This window comes from Natator depressus, chromosome 3 (genome assembly GCF_965152275.1).
Source record: "Natator depressus isolate rNatDep1 chromosome 3, rNatDep2.hap1, whole genome shotgun sequence".
Lineage (NCBI taxonomy): Eukaryota > Metazoa > Chordata > Testudines > Cheloniidae > Natator > Natator depressus.
The window spans coordinates 14,208,490-14,221,148 of NC_134236.1; the positions used below are offsets into that span (position 1 = coordinate 14,208,490).

At 44.8% G+C, this 12,659-nt stretch overlaps 1 protein-coding gene across 1 annotated transcript in view; it reads left to right on the plus strand.

The window, feature by feature from the left end:
- Window positions 1–12,659, plus strand: part of PKHD1 (PKHD1 ciliary IPT domain containing fibrocystin/polyductin) — a 369,527-nt gene that overhangs the window by 136,935 nt on the left and 219,933 nt on the right. Inside the window, exon 37 of the mRNA XM_074947443.1 lies at window positions 10,301–10,513. Coding sequence (XP_074803544.1) covers window positions 10,301–10,513 — 213 coding nt within the window. The remainder of the gene's footprint in view (window positions 1–10,300; window positions 10,514–12,659) is intronic.

The window sequence follows — 12,659 nt, forward strand, 5'->3', positions numbered from 1 at the left end:
TCTAGGTCCTTCTCTCTTGTCCGGTTTTCTCAGGATGAAGAAGGCACAATCATGTCCCACTGGATCCCAGGGTCTCAGGAGACAGCAGGGGTGGCAGCCATGATGGTGAAGTTCGCTCCTTCCCCTTCTTTCAGTCAGTCCGTGGCCACGGTAGCCATCACCTTCTCCAAAAAGTTTTTTCCTGAGGACTGCCAAGGAAGTGTTGGGTGGAATAGTCCATCCCCCTATTATTTTGTCCACCAATTAGGTCTAATTTCCAACAAACCAATTTTGTTTAACTGGTGTTAACTTGTTTACCAGGCATGAGGTTAACACAGTTCTGGTGTTATATCAGGAGGCCTTTTCATTTGTATTAATTTAGCTCTTCTGTCTCCCTTTTGCACCTCTTCCCATCAACCTGGCCCTACACACATAGCTGGATAACCTTCTCTTGGCTTTGGACAGGAGTCCTTTGCAGTGATCCTCCCTCTGGCCTTCAATACCATCAGTCATAGGATCCTGTTGAGGCACATACAGGGGCACATCAGCCAACAGCCACTGCAGTCATTGCTGATATGGGATGAGTTTGAACTGGTACCCTAGAAGTGGCAAGTTTTTTATCTTTGTCCAGTCTTCTGTGTCATCCAGTCACCTTTTGCAGATCCCCCTCATACCCATTATTTTCCTTGTTTATAGACTGACTGCGATGCTTGGTTATCTGAGCCATTGTTTGTTATGCTAGGTCCATTTGGGCTGTGCATGATGATACTATTTGCAGGCAGTTTCTAGTTCATATTTTCTTTTTTTAATCAGACAGAGACATTACAATTAAAATACCGTAAAAGTGATTCTAGCAGTATTGCAATAAGCATGTTTTTTAATTAAAGAAAGAACATGGGATGTACAAATAGTACCAGCTAATGGGAAGTTGCATCCAATGTATATTTTAATTGAGTTTTAAAGAGACTGGGGGGAAAGGCAGTCCTGTCTCTCTTTATTGCTCTGTGATGAGATCTCTAGGTTGTTACAATGATGTGCATCAAGTCTGGATTAATTATAGTCAATGGATCATAAAATTCCACCTGTCTTGGAAGAAAGGAGGGACATATTTTTTCTTTTTCTTTTTTTTAACAAGAACTCAGTGTTTTTCAATGGAATTCAACTTGTAGGACAAGAAATTCCCTGCAGGGGAATTTTGAGGCCTTTACAACTGTAGCAATTGGACAGCTTTTCTATTTCTTTCCCTTAATTGTAAATCCTGATTTGTGGCTAAGTGTAGGGCACATGCATCTATTTTAACCCCTGTTTTGTCTGGGATTGCAGCATGTATATTAGACTCCTAGGGCGCTCGTTCGCTAAGTAAATTGATTTTCCGCATGTTTGATAGCTGCCAAGACTCCTCCAAGGCTTCCCAGGCTGAACTCCAGCAGATCAGTGGAAGCTAATCCCAGTTCTCCTAACAAAAGGAACTGTATATGGCTCCTGCAGAGATCAGACTGGAAGTTTAGGCAGCATGGTCCCCTCCTTCCTCCACTCACTGGCATGGAGAAGTCCAGTCTCTGCAAGAAGATGCTGCTGCTAATTATCTGAGAGAAAGCTCTCTTGAGTCCTCCTAGATCTATCCTAGGTCTTTCTATTGCCCCCATTCCCACAGGATTTTATAATCCTTAATGCATTTGTCCTCACAAAGCCCCTGTGAGGTTGGGCAGTGCTACTAGCCCCTTTTCACAGATGGGGAACTGAGGCCCAGAGAGACTCTCACTTCCTCAGGTTTCAGAGTAACAGCCGTGTTAGTCTGTATTCGCAAAAAGAAAAGGAGGACTTGTGGCACCTTAGAGACTAACCAATTTATTTGAGCATAAGCTTTCGTGAGCTACAGCTCACTTCATCGGATGCATACTGTGGAAACTGCAGAAGACATTATATACACAGAGACCATGAAACAATACCTCCTCCCACCCCACTCTCCTTTTCTCACTTCCTCAAGGCTACAGAAGAAGTCTGTGGTGGGACAAGAAATTGAACCCAGGTCTGTTGAATACCAAACTAGTGCTCTGACTGCTGGACCATTCTTCCTCTCAAGCGTTAAACCTTGCTAATCTGTAGGCAAAAGACGATGCATTAAGGTATGGCCTACACTAGGTCCTGAGATCAGAGCCCCATTGTGCTATGCACTATGCAAAATGCTTGGGGGGAGGGATAGCTCAGTGGTTTGAGCATTGCCCTGCTAAACCCAGGGTTGTGAGGTCAATCCTTGAGGGGGCCATTTAATGATCTGGGGCAAAAATTGGGGATTGGTCCTGCTTTGAGCAGGGGATTGGACTAGATGATCTCCTGAGGTCCCTTCCAACCCTGATATTCTATGATTCTTAGTAAGAGACCTTCCCTGCCCTTGCAAGCTTACGATTTAAATAGATGAGACAAATGTAGCATGGCAGAAATGGATACAAACAGAATATTAGTAACTGGGGCACAGAGAACTTCAGTGACTCGGCCCACAATGACACAAGCAGTCTGTGACTGAGCCAGGAATTGAACACTGACTGCTCAGAGTCAGTCCAGGGCACTTGCTACAAGACCATCCTCCCTTGCTAAAAGCAAACTGCTTTGCTTGAGCTGGTCTCCAGCAGGTTGAAATGTCCAAGCAGCTGCCTGTTTCTAGATTAGAGCTGGATTAAGGCTCTGATTCAGCAAAGCACTTGTGTCCAGGTTTAACTTTTGAGTGAGAGTAGTCACATTGACTTCAGGGGGACTAATCATGTGCATAACTGCTTTTCTGGATCGCGACCTTTGTAAAATCAAGATTGGATTTCTTTTAAAGATATGCTGTAGTTCAAAAGGAATTATTTGGGGGGAAGTTCTATGGCCAGAGTTGTACAGGAGGTGAGATCACAATGGTCCCTTCTGGCCTCGGAGTCTATGATTCTATAAAATGAGCGCAGGTTCAGTTCTGCAGATCAAACACCCCTTTCACATCAGTTCCCTTCTTGTGATTTTTTTTTTTTTTTTTTTTTTTTACCTTGGAGCCTTTGTGAGGCTTTCCCCAAAGCATTATCCTACCACAGGAGCCAAACATGTCTTTCCTCTGGAACTCAGGTGTTGGGATTTGGAAGCCCCTCAGACTATCACCTTCACCTATTTTGTCTCCTGGTCTGACTGGCCTTCCCTGAGTAGCTGCATTGTGTATCCTTGGGTAATACAGATTGTGACGTATACAGCTGAGTGACTTTCATCCAGATTTCCAAGGCATCTACTGTAACATACCTTGTTCTGGTGCAACCAGCAATATCCACACACTCCATTGTAACCTCTCTTCCTCCCTGTTTGGCTGTCTCTTTCTTTGGCTCATACTGTAGATGTGATCAAGTATCTGTGATGCCATTTCAGTGCTGGCAGAGTAGGGGGATTTCCTCTAGACGAGATGGTGCTTGCAGTGTTATGCAGGCTGGTGATCCAAATCACCATTGCTTGGCACCTGTACTTCAAGGAAAGAGGCCACCCAGCTTGCAAGGAGCACATGGCATCTGAACAGATGGGCATGAATGCACCCAGCCAGAAAACATGGGCATCAGTCCTGGGAGATGATTTCTAACTGAGAACATTCAAGCAGCTGCCTCTCTCTAGCTCAAGGCTGGATTAAGGCCCCAATCTAGCATAGCTCTTGAGCACACACTTAATGTTAAAACACGTGAGTAGTACCATTGACTTAAGTGGTACTGCCTATGCACTTGAAGCTAAGCATATATTCAAGTGCTTTGCTGGATTGGGACCTAAATGCGTGTGGGGAGAATGCACTCTGTGGCATGTACAGTGAGTTTTGGCCTCTTTTGGTTCAGACAGCTTTGGGGGCAGAGTCAATGTAATGAGCACTTCACTCCTTTGTGTCTTGCTCTGTAGGAGCCCAGGATGCAGTGAACTTGTGTTGCTCATCCGTGTTTCATGTGAGCATGTCCAAAGGGTGCACGCAACAGGGTTCATAAAATTAGTATCTTGTCCTTAATTAAGGCCGATAAATGAAGTCTATGAAAAGAGCGCAGGAGGATCTACATAGCAGGATCTTTCTTTTCCTTCTAGTTTGCTCCCAGCAGGCACCCCCTTGGAGGCTGAGAACAAGCATATCAAATGGATTGCCAGCACGCTGCAGTCTTGTTATGCACGATCAGTTGTTTGAAGAAAGATGTTCTAGCTCTAGCCATTTCCTCCTGCTGTTTGCCATTTGGGGATGCATGCCAGGAACATAATTTGTGAGGTTCAGCACATCTCAAGGGGGTTCTAGTGGGATCATCATAAAACACAAAGGTGAAGAGAGCTGAGAATAACAAGTCAAGGGGTCCAGGAACATTGGTCATATAGGGCCAAAGCCTATGATACAAAACTCCTTTCTCGTATACCGATGGTAGGATACAACCCTTGTGCAGAAGAGAGCGGACATGTCCATTGAGGAGGTGACCTTTCAAATAGCAGCAGATGCTTTTCCATTAGGCAAAGGGCATTCTACTGGATTTTTCATTTATACAATAGTTAAGAGGATGCAGTTGATATAATTGTGTGTGTCTGTATATATGTGTATTTGTGTGTGTGTATACACACACACACCCCTTTCCTGTGTGACTCTGAAATTATTGATTCAAAAACAATTCTCTTAAAAATTACTTTACATCTTTTGTTTACATTTAGCACTTCACTCAGCTTGTGTAGGGAAGCTGGATTGGATCTGGTGAAAGTCACTTTCATCCTTTTCCCTGCACAATCTAATTATAACCTACATCCAAATTTACAGGCATTTATGTCCAAACTTATTTTAACTATGGTACTTATTTTAATGAGACATTTCATTTAAAGAATACAATATTTCTCTTAAAGGTATAATATTGAGGCTGATTGCTTATAACATCAAAGCAAAACAGGGTCCTCAATGAGTGCTTTCCTCTGTGTTTGGGAAATCCCTAAAACATTTGGAATGCTACCACAAACTAAATATTAATGAGAAAGATGGGGTTGAACTCAACACCCTGTGTATGGACAATGAGAATCTCCATAATCATGAGGATTAAAAACAGACAAACATTTTGGAAGGGATAAAAAGCCTCATGCTACAAGGCATAACTCATTCTCTAACTAACAGGGATCAGTCAAAGCTTTCCTTGTGGGTAGGTTATCTTATCACTTCCAACTCTGGAGGTTCTTGCACCTTCCTCAGAAGCATCTACTGGAGACAGGATACTGGATTAGGCGGACCTTGAGACTGAGCCAGTTTGGTATTCTTTTGTTCCAGCCCAAGACACTCTATGAAATGAAGAGGTATCATATTGCATTTCCACCTCCTCTCCATTTGCTCTTGTTTTCCTTTGTTTCACATAAGACTTCAGAGCAGAAATATCCGTCTATCCCGCACCAGTCCCTTCATCATTCTTCTGGTGCAGTCGGTGGTTCAAGTGGAAGAGTACCTAAGTGGACCCTATCTTATTTTCTGGTTTGTTTTCTTTACTGTTCTATCAATTTTTCTAGCTGTTGGTTGGATTTCTTTTCCCTCTGGGAAAGGGGGCAGTGCCTCAGATTTAGTTTTGGGTTTTTTGGTTTTTTTTTAAAGAGGATGGGAAAAAAATTCTTTCCAGGCCTGGAGGTGAAGGCCAATTGCTGGTTCAATCAAGACAAGTGATGGTTTTGATGTTCTCACCAAACATCAAATAGCCTCAGAATGTTTCTTTTCTCTCCCATTTGAAAGAGATGTGTTTGGTCTCCATATCACAGCACAGAAGAGATGATGGGTTTAATTGTATTTATTTGAATTGGTGGGGGGGCTACCATAACAATAGTTGATTGATTTTTATAAAATTACCCCAAGGTCCCTTGTAGGACATTCCAGGCTCTCTTGTGCAGCCATAACAAACAAAGTAAGGGCATAAGTGCTTGTAAGTTTGTATATAGGTTATAATTAAATGACTCAAATGACTGAGCCTGAATATTTGCCAATCTTTGCTTTTAACTGTTATTAAGCTGTTGTTTCTTAACTCCCAGGGATTCGTTGTCTCTGCTCTTGGACTGATTTTCAGAAGGACTTGGCTTCTGTTGGCTTCAGTGATAGGTGTGGTGGCTCCGCAGTTTTGAAAATATCAGGTGTTAGGGTTCAGTTCTGCTCTGTTGGGATGAGAGTGGCCTGCCAAGGCAGGCAAGAGCTGCGAGAGCAGACTTCAGGGGAGAACAGGGGGAAGAGAAGCTCCAGGACTGACTTTTGTTTTGAATGTTATATAAACAAAATAGATTGTGAGAGAAGGGAGTGTTATTAGACAAAAGGATTGTGCAGAGTTTATTAAGGTTTCTGAAGAGGAGAAACTGAGGCAGGGAGCCACAGAGCGACTCCAAGTGACGAGAGTGGTGCTTGGGATGCGGCCGACCCTGTAACAGCGCGCGCGCACACACATTTTTAGAAGAAACCAACTGTGAATTGTTAGAAAGTTCGCTGGGGATTGTTCATAGAATATACACATTCAAAAGTGGTGACATGCCTATCAACGCACTTTGGAACACATCACCTTTTAGCTGCTTCAGGTCACCCATTCATTGTCTGTCTTTGTCGTCTTAGGTTTTTGAGGCAATGACTGTGTCTTCTTCTATATTCATATGGCACCTAGCCCAGTGTTGCCTTTGTATATCTTTAACTTCCAGCCATTGGAATTGTACTTGCTCCCATCAGATTATGGGAAAGCCATTTTTGTGAAAAGGCCAGATTGCAAACCCCCTTTCTCGCACTAGTGAGCTGGTACTCATATGAGTAGTCCCATTGACTTCAGGGGCTAGAGATGAGAGAACAAAGGGCTAGCCTCACCAGTCTGTTCAGCCCACTGCAGAAGCACACCTGCCCTGAGTACGCAGGATTTATCACAGTCTGAGAGGAAAAACATGGCGTGGGTAGTGTTGTGGGTTCAATTTAATTCAATAGCGAGGTGTCAAGTAGCTAGGCTTAATCAACTTTACTAATCAATGATGATTAGTCAAAGATAGGAAGGCCAATACATTGCCAACCCATCTGGGAGACAGCAACGCAGCAGGTCAACTGTCTCAAAATCTGAGCTTCATTCTACTTCTCTATATACGATATACAATAGAGGAGGGTCTCACTATTTCTTTGCATTACTTTAAAGCTAGTTTTATCTGTCTTCTTTGACATGCTTTTGAACACTTTGTGATATGCTTACACAGACCCTACAATAAACAGGACAGCAATTGAAAACAAGTTTTTTATCTTATTTGACCATAGCAATCCAGAAATTTTCCACTGAATGCATCCGATGAAGTGAGCTGTAGCTCATTAAAGCTTATGCTCAAATAAATTGATTAGTCTCTAAGGTGCCACAAGTCCTCCTTTTCTTTTTGCAAAATTTCAGTGACATCCTGCACTTGCAATAGTTGGGTATAGAGGGCATGTTAGTTAAGCACCCACAAACTTGTTTGTCTTGTCCTGTCCCTCTGGAATGACTGCACCTAACACTGAAGTACAACATTTCATGTCTCCCTTTGGTTAAACAGCTTAACGTAAGTAAAAAGCATCTGGGAAAAAACTTAACATGAATAAAATTCATAGTTCTACAAAAACATGTAATATATATGTCATAGTATATGATATTCATAGAATCATAGAACTGGAAGGGCCCTCGAGAGGTCATCTAGTCCAGTCCCCTGCACCCTGCTAACAGTGACACACAAACCTGAGAGACTTTGGTTATCTGGCTCCATACACATTTGCAAGACAGAGGATCCATAGTAGCCAGGCATAGCATGTATACCTAGAGGTTAGTTGGTTAAGTATATTTCTCTAGACTGGTGACGCTCTCTTATATTATACACAGTGGAGTCATGCAAAGGTTACAGCATCTAACTATAGAACACTTTTAGGGTTATACAATTCAGCATGGAAATAAAGCATTCTAACTAGCATGTACTGTACTTATTCTCTATTAGCTACTGTCTTATTCTGGTTACATAAATGTCTCCTTTTTAATCACACTTATAGCTACAACTCCTCCCAGGCTTTGATTGATACATTTTGCTTGTCAGAGCTGAATGCATCTGTTTTCTGGTAGTTAACACAAAAGCAATTTATATGCCTGGCTAATAGTTCTGTTTGTGAGACCTGGTTTCCCAGTCTGCTTGCAAAAGTCAGCTTCACAAACCTTGACACAAGTTTTTTCCTTATCTGGTAACTGCCCCCGCAGCATTAACCAGCGTATGTAACTAAATATGCAAGTAGTGTTTTTCCAGTTTGTCTTTGGCCTGGCTGCAAAGCACCATGGGGCTTTGGCTTAGTTTGGTCAACAGTAGGTAGCCCTTGTTAAAATATTGGCTGTAAATCACTGAGCTCCCTTCTCTGAACAGAAGCTTCTCAAGGTCAAAGCCCTATCTAATATTCCAGTAATGAATTTAATTGGTTTATCTTTTCTTTTTAAGTAGACTACAACATTCAACCCTCCCACCTCCCCAAGAAAGCGTCAGGCAGTTCAGTGCATGTTTTTGTTTTGTTTTTCATTTTAAAAACACACACACACACTCTCTCTCTCTGTCTCTCTCTTCCCTGAAAGGACAGGACGTGCTATTTTAAACTACAATAACATGAAGCCTTGCCCTTTATAACTCTTAGCATGAAAATTGTTGGGAGCAGCTTGTGAAGAAGGAAAGCCAGCTGGTCCCAGGCACAGTGGTAGCTGTTAAAACCCCCATATCTACAGATACTACAGTGGTATGAGAGACCTCAGTTATTTGCTATTGCAAACATAGGGAAATACTGGGATGAATCAGCAGGAGTTGTAAGCAAGACACAAGAAATAATTCTTCCACTCTACTCCACGCTGATTAGGCCGCAACTGGAGCACTGTGTCCAGTTCTGGGTGCCACCTTTCAGGTAAGATGTGGACAAATTAGAGACAGTCCATAGGAGCGCTACAAAAATGGTAAAAGGTCTAGCAATCATGACCTCTGAGGAAAGATTGAAAAAAATGGGGTTAGTTTAGTTTGGAGAAGAGAAGACTGACTGGGGACATAACCGTTTTCAAGTACAGAAAAGATTGTTATAAAGAGGAGGACGAGAAATTGTGCTCTTTACCACTAAGGCTAGGACAAGAAGCAAAGGGCTTAAATTGCAGCAAGGGAGGTTTAGGTTGGACATTAGGAAAAACTTCCTGTCAGGCTCGTTAAACACTGGAAAAAATGTTGCCAAGGAAGGTTGTGGATTTTCCTTCACTGGAGGTTTTTAAGAGTAGGTTAGACAAATACCTGTCAAGGATGGTCTAGTTGTTACTTAGTCCTGCCTTGAGTGCAAAGGACTGGACTAGATGACCTAGTCAGGTTCCTTCCAATCCTACAGTTCTGTGATTCTGTGGCCCACTAGTCTAATCCAGTCTGGAAATTCCTATGTTCCAAAGCCCCTCTTTTAATTATGATAATTATTTGTATTGCCATTGTACCAAAGAGTCCCAGTCCTGGACCAGGACCCCATTGTGTTAGGCATTGCACAAATATGGGACAAAAAGCCCAGTCCCTGCCCCTAAATAAAAGATAAGAGACAACAGTTGGATACAGGCAGGTAGGGGAGCCCAAGGAAACAATAAAACAATACTGGTCAGCTTAGTAGTCTGTGGTCTCTGCACACAAGCAGCCTGACCATTGTCAAATGTTTTGAAGGCACCATGGCAAAGGAGAGTTTTAAGGAAGGATTTGAAGGTGGATAATGAGGTAGGTTTGTGGATGTTTACTGGAATCTTCTCCAAGGTGAAGCATGAGAGAAAACACCAAGATGCTTGTTAGAAAATGTAACAGGTGGGCAAGAGAGGCTGGCATCATGGGCATAGATGAGTGTCGACAGTTCAATAGCAAAGGAGAGGTGATAGGTAGGGTGGGGATTGACTTAAAGGGCCTTGAAAGTGAAGACAGGTTATGTTTGATGCAATGGTTTATAATCTAAAGGGACAATACATACAGAGGAATCATTATCCCTGTTTTACAGTTGTGGAGCAAAGGCATGGAGAAGTTAAGAGTGTTTTTGTCAAAGGGACCCCAACCCCCATTCAAATTCTGTGAGAGCTGGGAGCGCAACTTCTTTTGGCTCACTTGAAAACCCCAGCCTCTATTTCTTGCCCAGCATCACACAGGGAGTCTGTGGAATAGCTGGGAATTGAATTGAGACTGCCTGACTCTTAATCCAGTGGCTGACCCACAAGACCATTTATTCCTTCATCTCTTGCATCTGTTATATGCAGCACCTTTGGACATGAACTAGCAAGTTTGTATGTGAGTGACCAGTTATGTTTTGCTCTTCTGTTGTTTTTAGGTGGCAAGCTCTTGTTGGCTGGCCCTGGACCCATAGAAATCCATGCTCATTATATTCTGGTATCTGATGGTGGGAAATTCCAGGTGGGATCCCCAGATAAACCTCTCCGGGACAAAGCACACATCCATCTCTACGGAAGCTTTCATTCTGCAACCTTCTTTCCATATGGGGCCAAATTCCTGGCTGTGAGGAACGGGACCATTTCCATGCATGGTGAGTTGGAGAGGGTACAGTGTGGCTCTCTCTCTACCCTTAAAAAAAGTGTTGATTGTATTTCTAGTTAAGACAATGACTGAGACAACATGAGTCATTTGGGATGGAATTTTCAGACAGAGTTCTGAACCTACCGTCAGGGTCAGATGTTCCAAAAAACTGAGCTCCCACTTGGGTGGGAGTTTGGCCATGAGTTTGGCCCTAGATCTCTACTCTCCGCTCCAAGTGGCCCTATTTCCGAAGAGCATAACATGTTAGATGCTGACCCCTTTTGCAAATCTGTCCATAAGCAGGAGCTGTGGCGGGGTGCAAGCACTCATGAAAATCTGGCCCTTAGTTGGGTGCCTAAATGACAGCTGAGCACTTCTGCAGATCTGTCCCCAGTCATGAGTTCTGAGTACTTGGAAACTGGACCTTTGAGCTCTGGGATGTCATTCTTGCTGTGCACAGCATGGGTCTGCTCTATGGGTATGATGATACAGGGGGTCTTTTTCCTCTTCTACCTTGTAGAACAGCAGGACAGGGTCTCTACCTAGCACTCAGGAGAATGCTCAGGTTCGGGACAGGGCTCTCGCTTCACCCAGCTTCAAAGGAGTATAGAATGCCAGCTGAGAATCCTGGCCAGGCCCATGCCGAGCATGCCATGGTCATCAGTTCATACCAGCTGGAACAGACATGCTACTTCTTTTCAAAGGGGCACTAAAGTGCACAGGGCAGCACGCTCCCCTCCTCCCTCCACGCCCACGTCTGAACTGAGCCATTATGTCCTGTGCCAACAGAGAGCCTCCAGCGTCAGCAGCACAAATGGCTCAGCTCTGCTCCCCTTGCTCCCCAAGTCAAAGTCTTAACTAACAGACAAAAAGAAAAGGAGTACTTGTGGCACCTTAGAGACTAAGGTGCCACAAGTACTCCTTTTCTTTTTGCGAATACAGACTAACACGGCTGTTACTCTGAAAACTAACAGGCAATTTTCAAATGCAATATTTGCTTTAGCAAAGGTGTGCGTGTGTGTGTGTGTGTGTGTGTGTGTGTGTGTGTGTGTGTAACCTAGCACATATGGTGCTTCATTTCTCCCCCCATCATAGCATGCCAACATTAGCATTGGGTACGCACTTGTATCCTCCAGCAGGGCTTGAATTTACAATCCCCTGTCCCATGGGCAGGACCATTCTCATCTGAGCTTGACTGACATGCACGGCTTTCAGTCAAAGACAATGCAAGCCACCAAGGGGTACAATTTGAGCCATGAGCGACTAGAGGGAGGGACGCAAAGGGGGCACCAGCTAAAGGGGGGCATGTGACCCCCCCCGTGATTTGTCCCCGCCCCGCATATGACCCCCTCACATGACTCCTCCCCATCCCTCTCCACACGTGACCCCCCCATTATGACTCGTCCCCACCCCGCACCCAGCCTGGGGGCCCCGCGCTCTCCCCGTCCCCTCCCCATCCCACGTTACCTGGCGGGGGTGGCTCTGTTCCAGACCCCCTGGCATGTGGAGCCACTAATGCACTCTCCCAGGCAGCCTCTGGCCATGCTGTCTGCCTGGGCTGGGAGCAAGCTCTGCTGCTGTGCTGTTGTAAGGGGACTGTTGCCCCCTTACTAACATTCAGTGGGGGTGTTTTGGTTGGCCAACTCCCAGTACTAAAAGGGGGAAGGGTCTATGGGAAACCAGGACCCTGAGACTGATAGTCCCCAGGAACAATGGGGAGACGCTAATGCTCCAGGTCAGCCTGAATGACAGGGCGGGCGGGCTAATCGGGGAGTCAGGAGGCCTGGGCAGTGCCGTCCTCTGTGTGAGCTGGATTTGCCTGGGTCAGACAGAGGGGGGCCGAGCTAAGGAGAAAGCAGGGGCCCAAGCTAAGCTGGGGAGCAGAGCTGGGCCAGATCCAGAGGGACCAGAAAAGCAGCCCAGAGAGAGCAGACCCTGTCCTGGGAGCAGAGCTACAGCAACCAGAGCCAGAGGGGCCAAAGAAGCAGCCCAGGGAGCTGGAGGCAGAGCACCAGCAGCAGTGTGGAGACAGAGTGGTGGAGCTGGGGCTGGAGCAGTCTGGAGCTGGGTGCGGTGAGCAGCTGGGGAGAGCGAGGGGGACCCTGGGCAGCGGGTCCAGCACAGGGAGACGCCTCAGCCAAGAGGCTCTGCAGGCC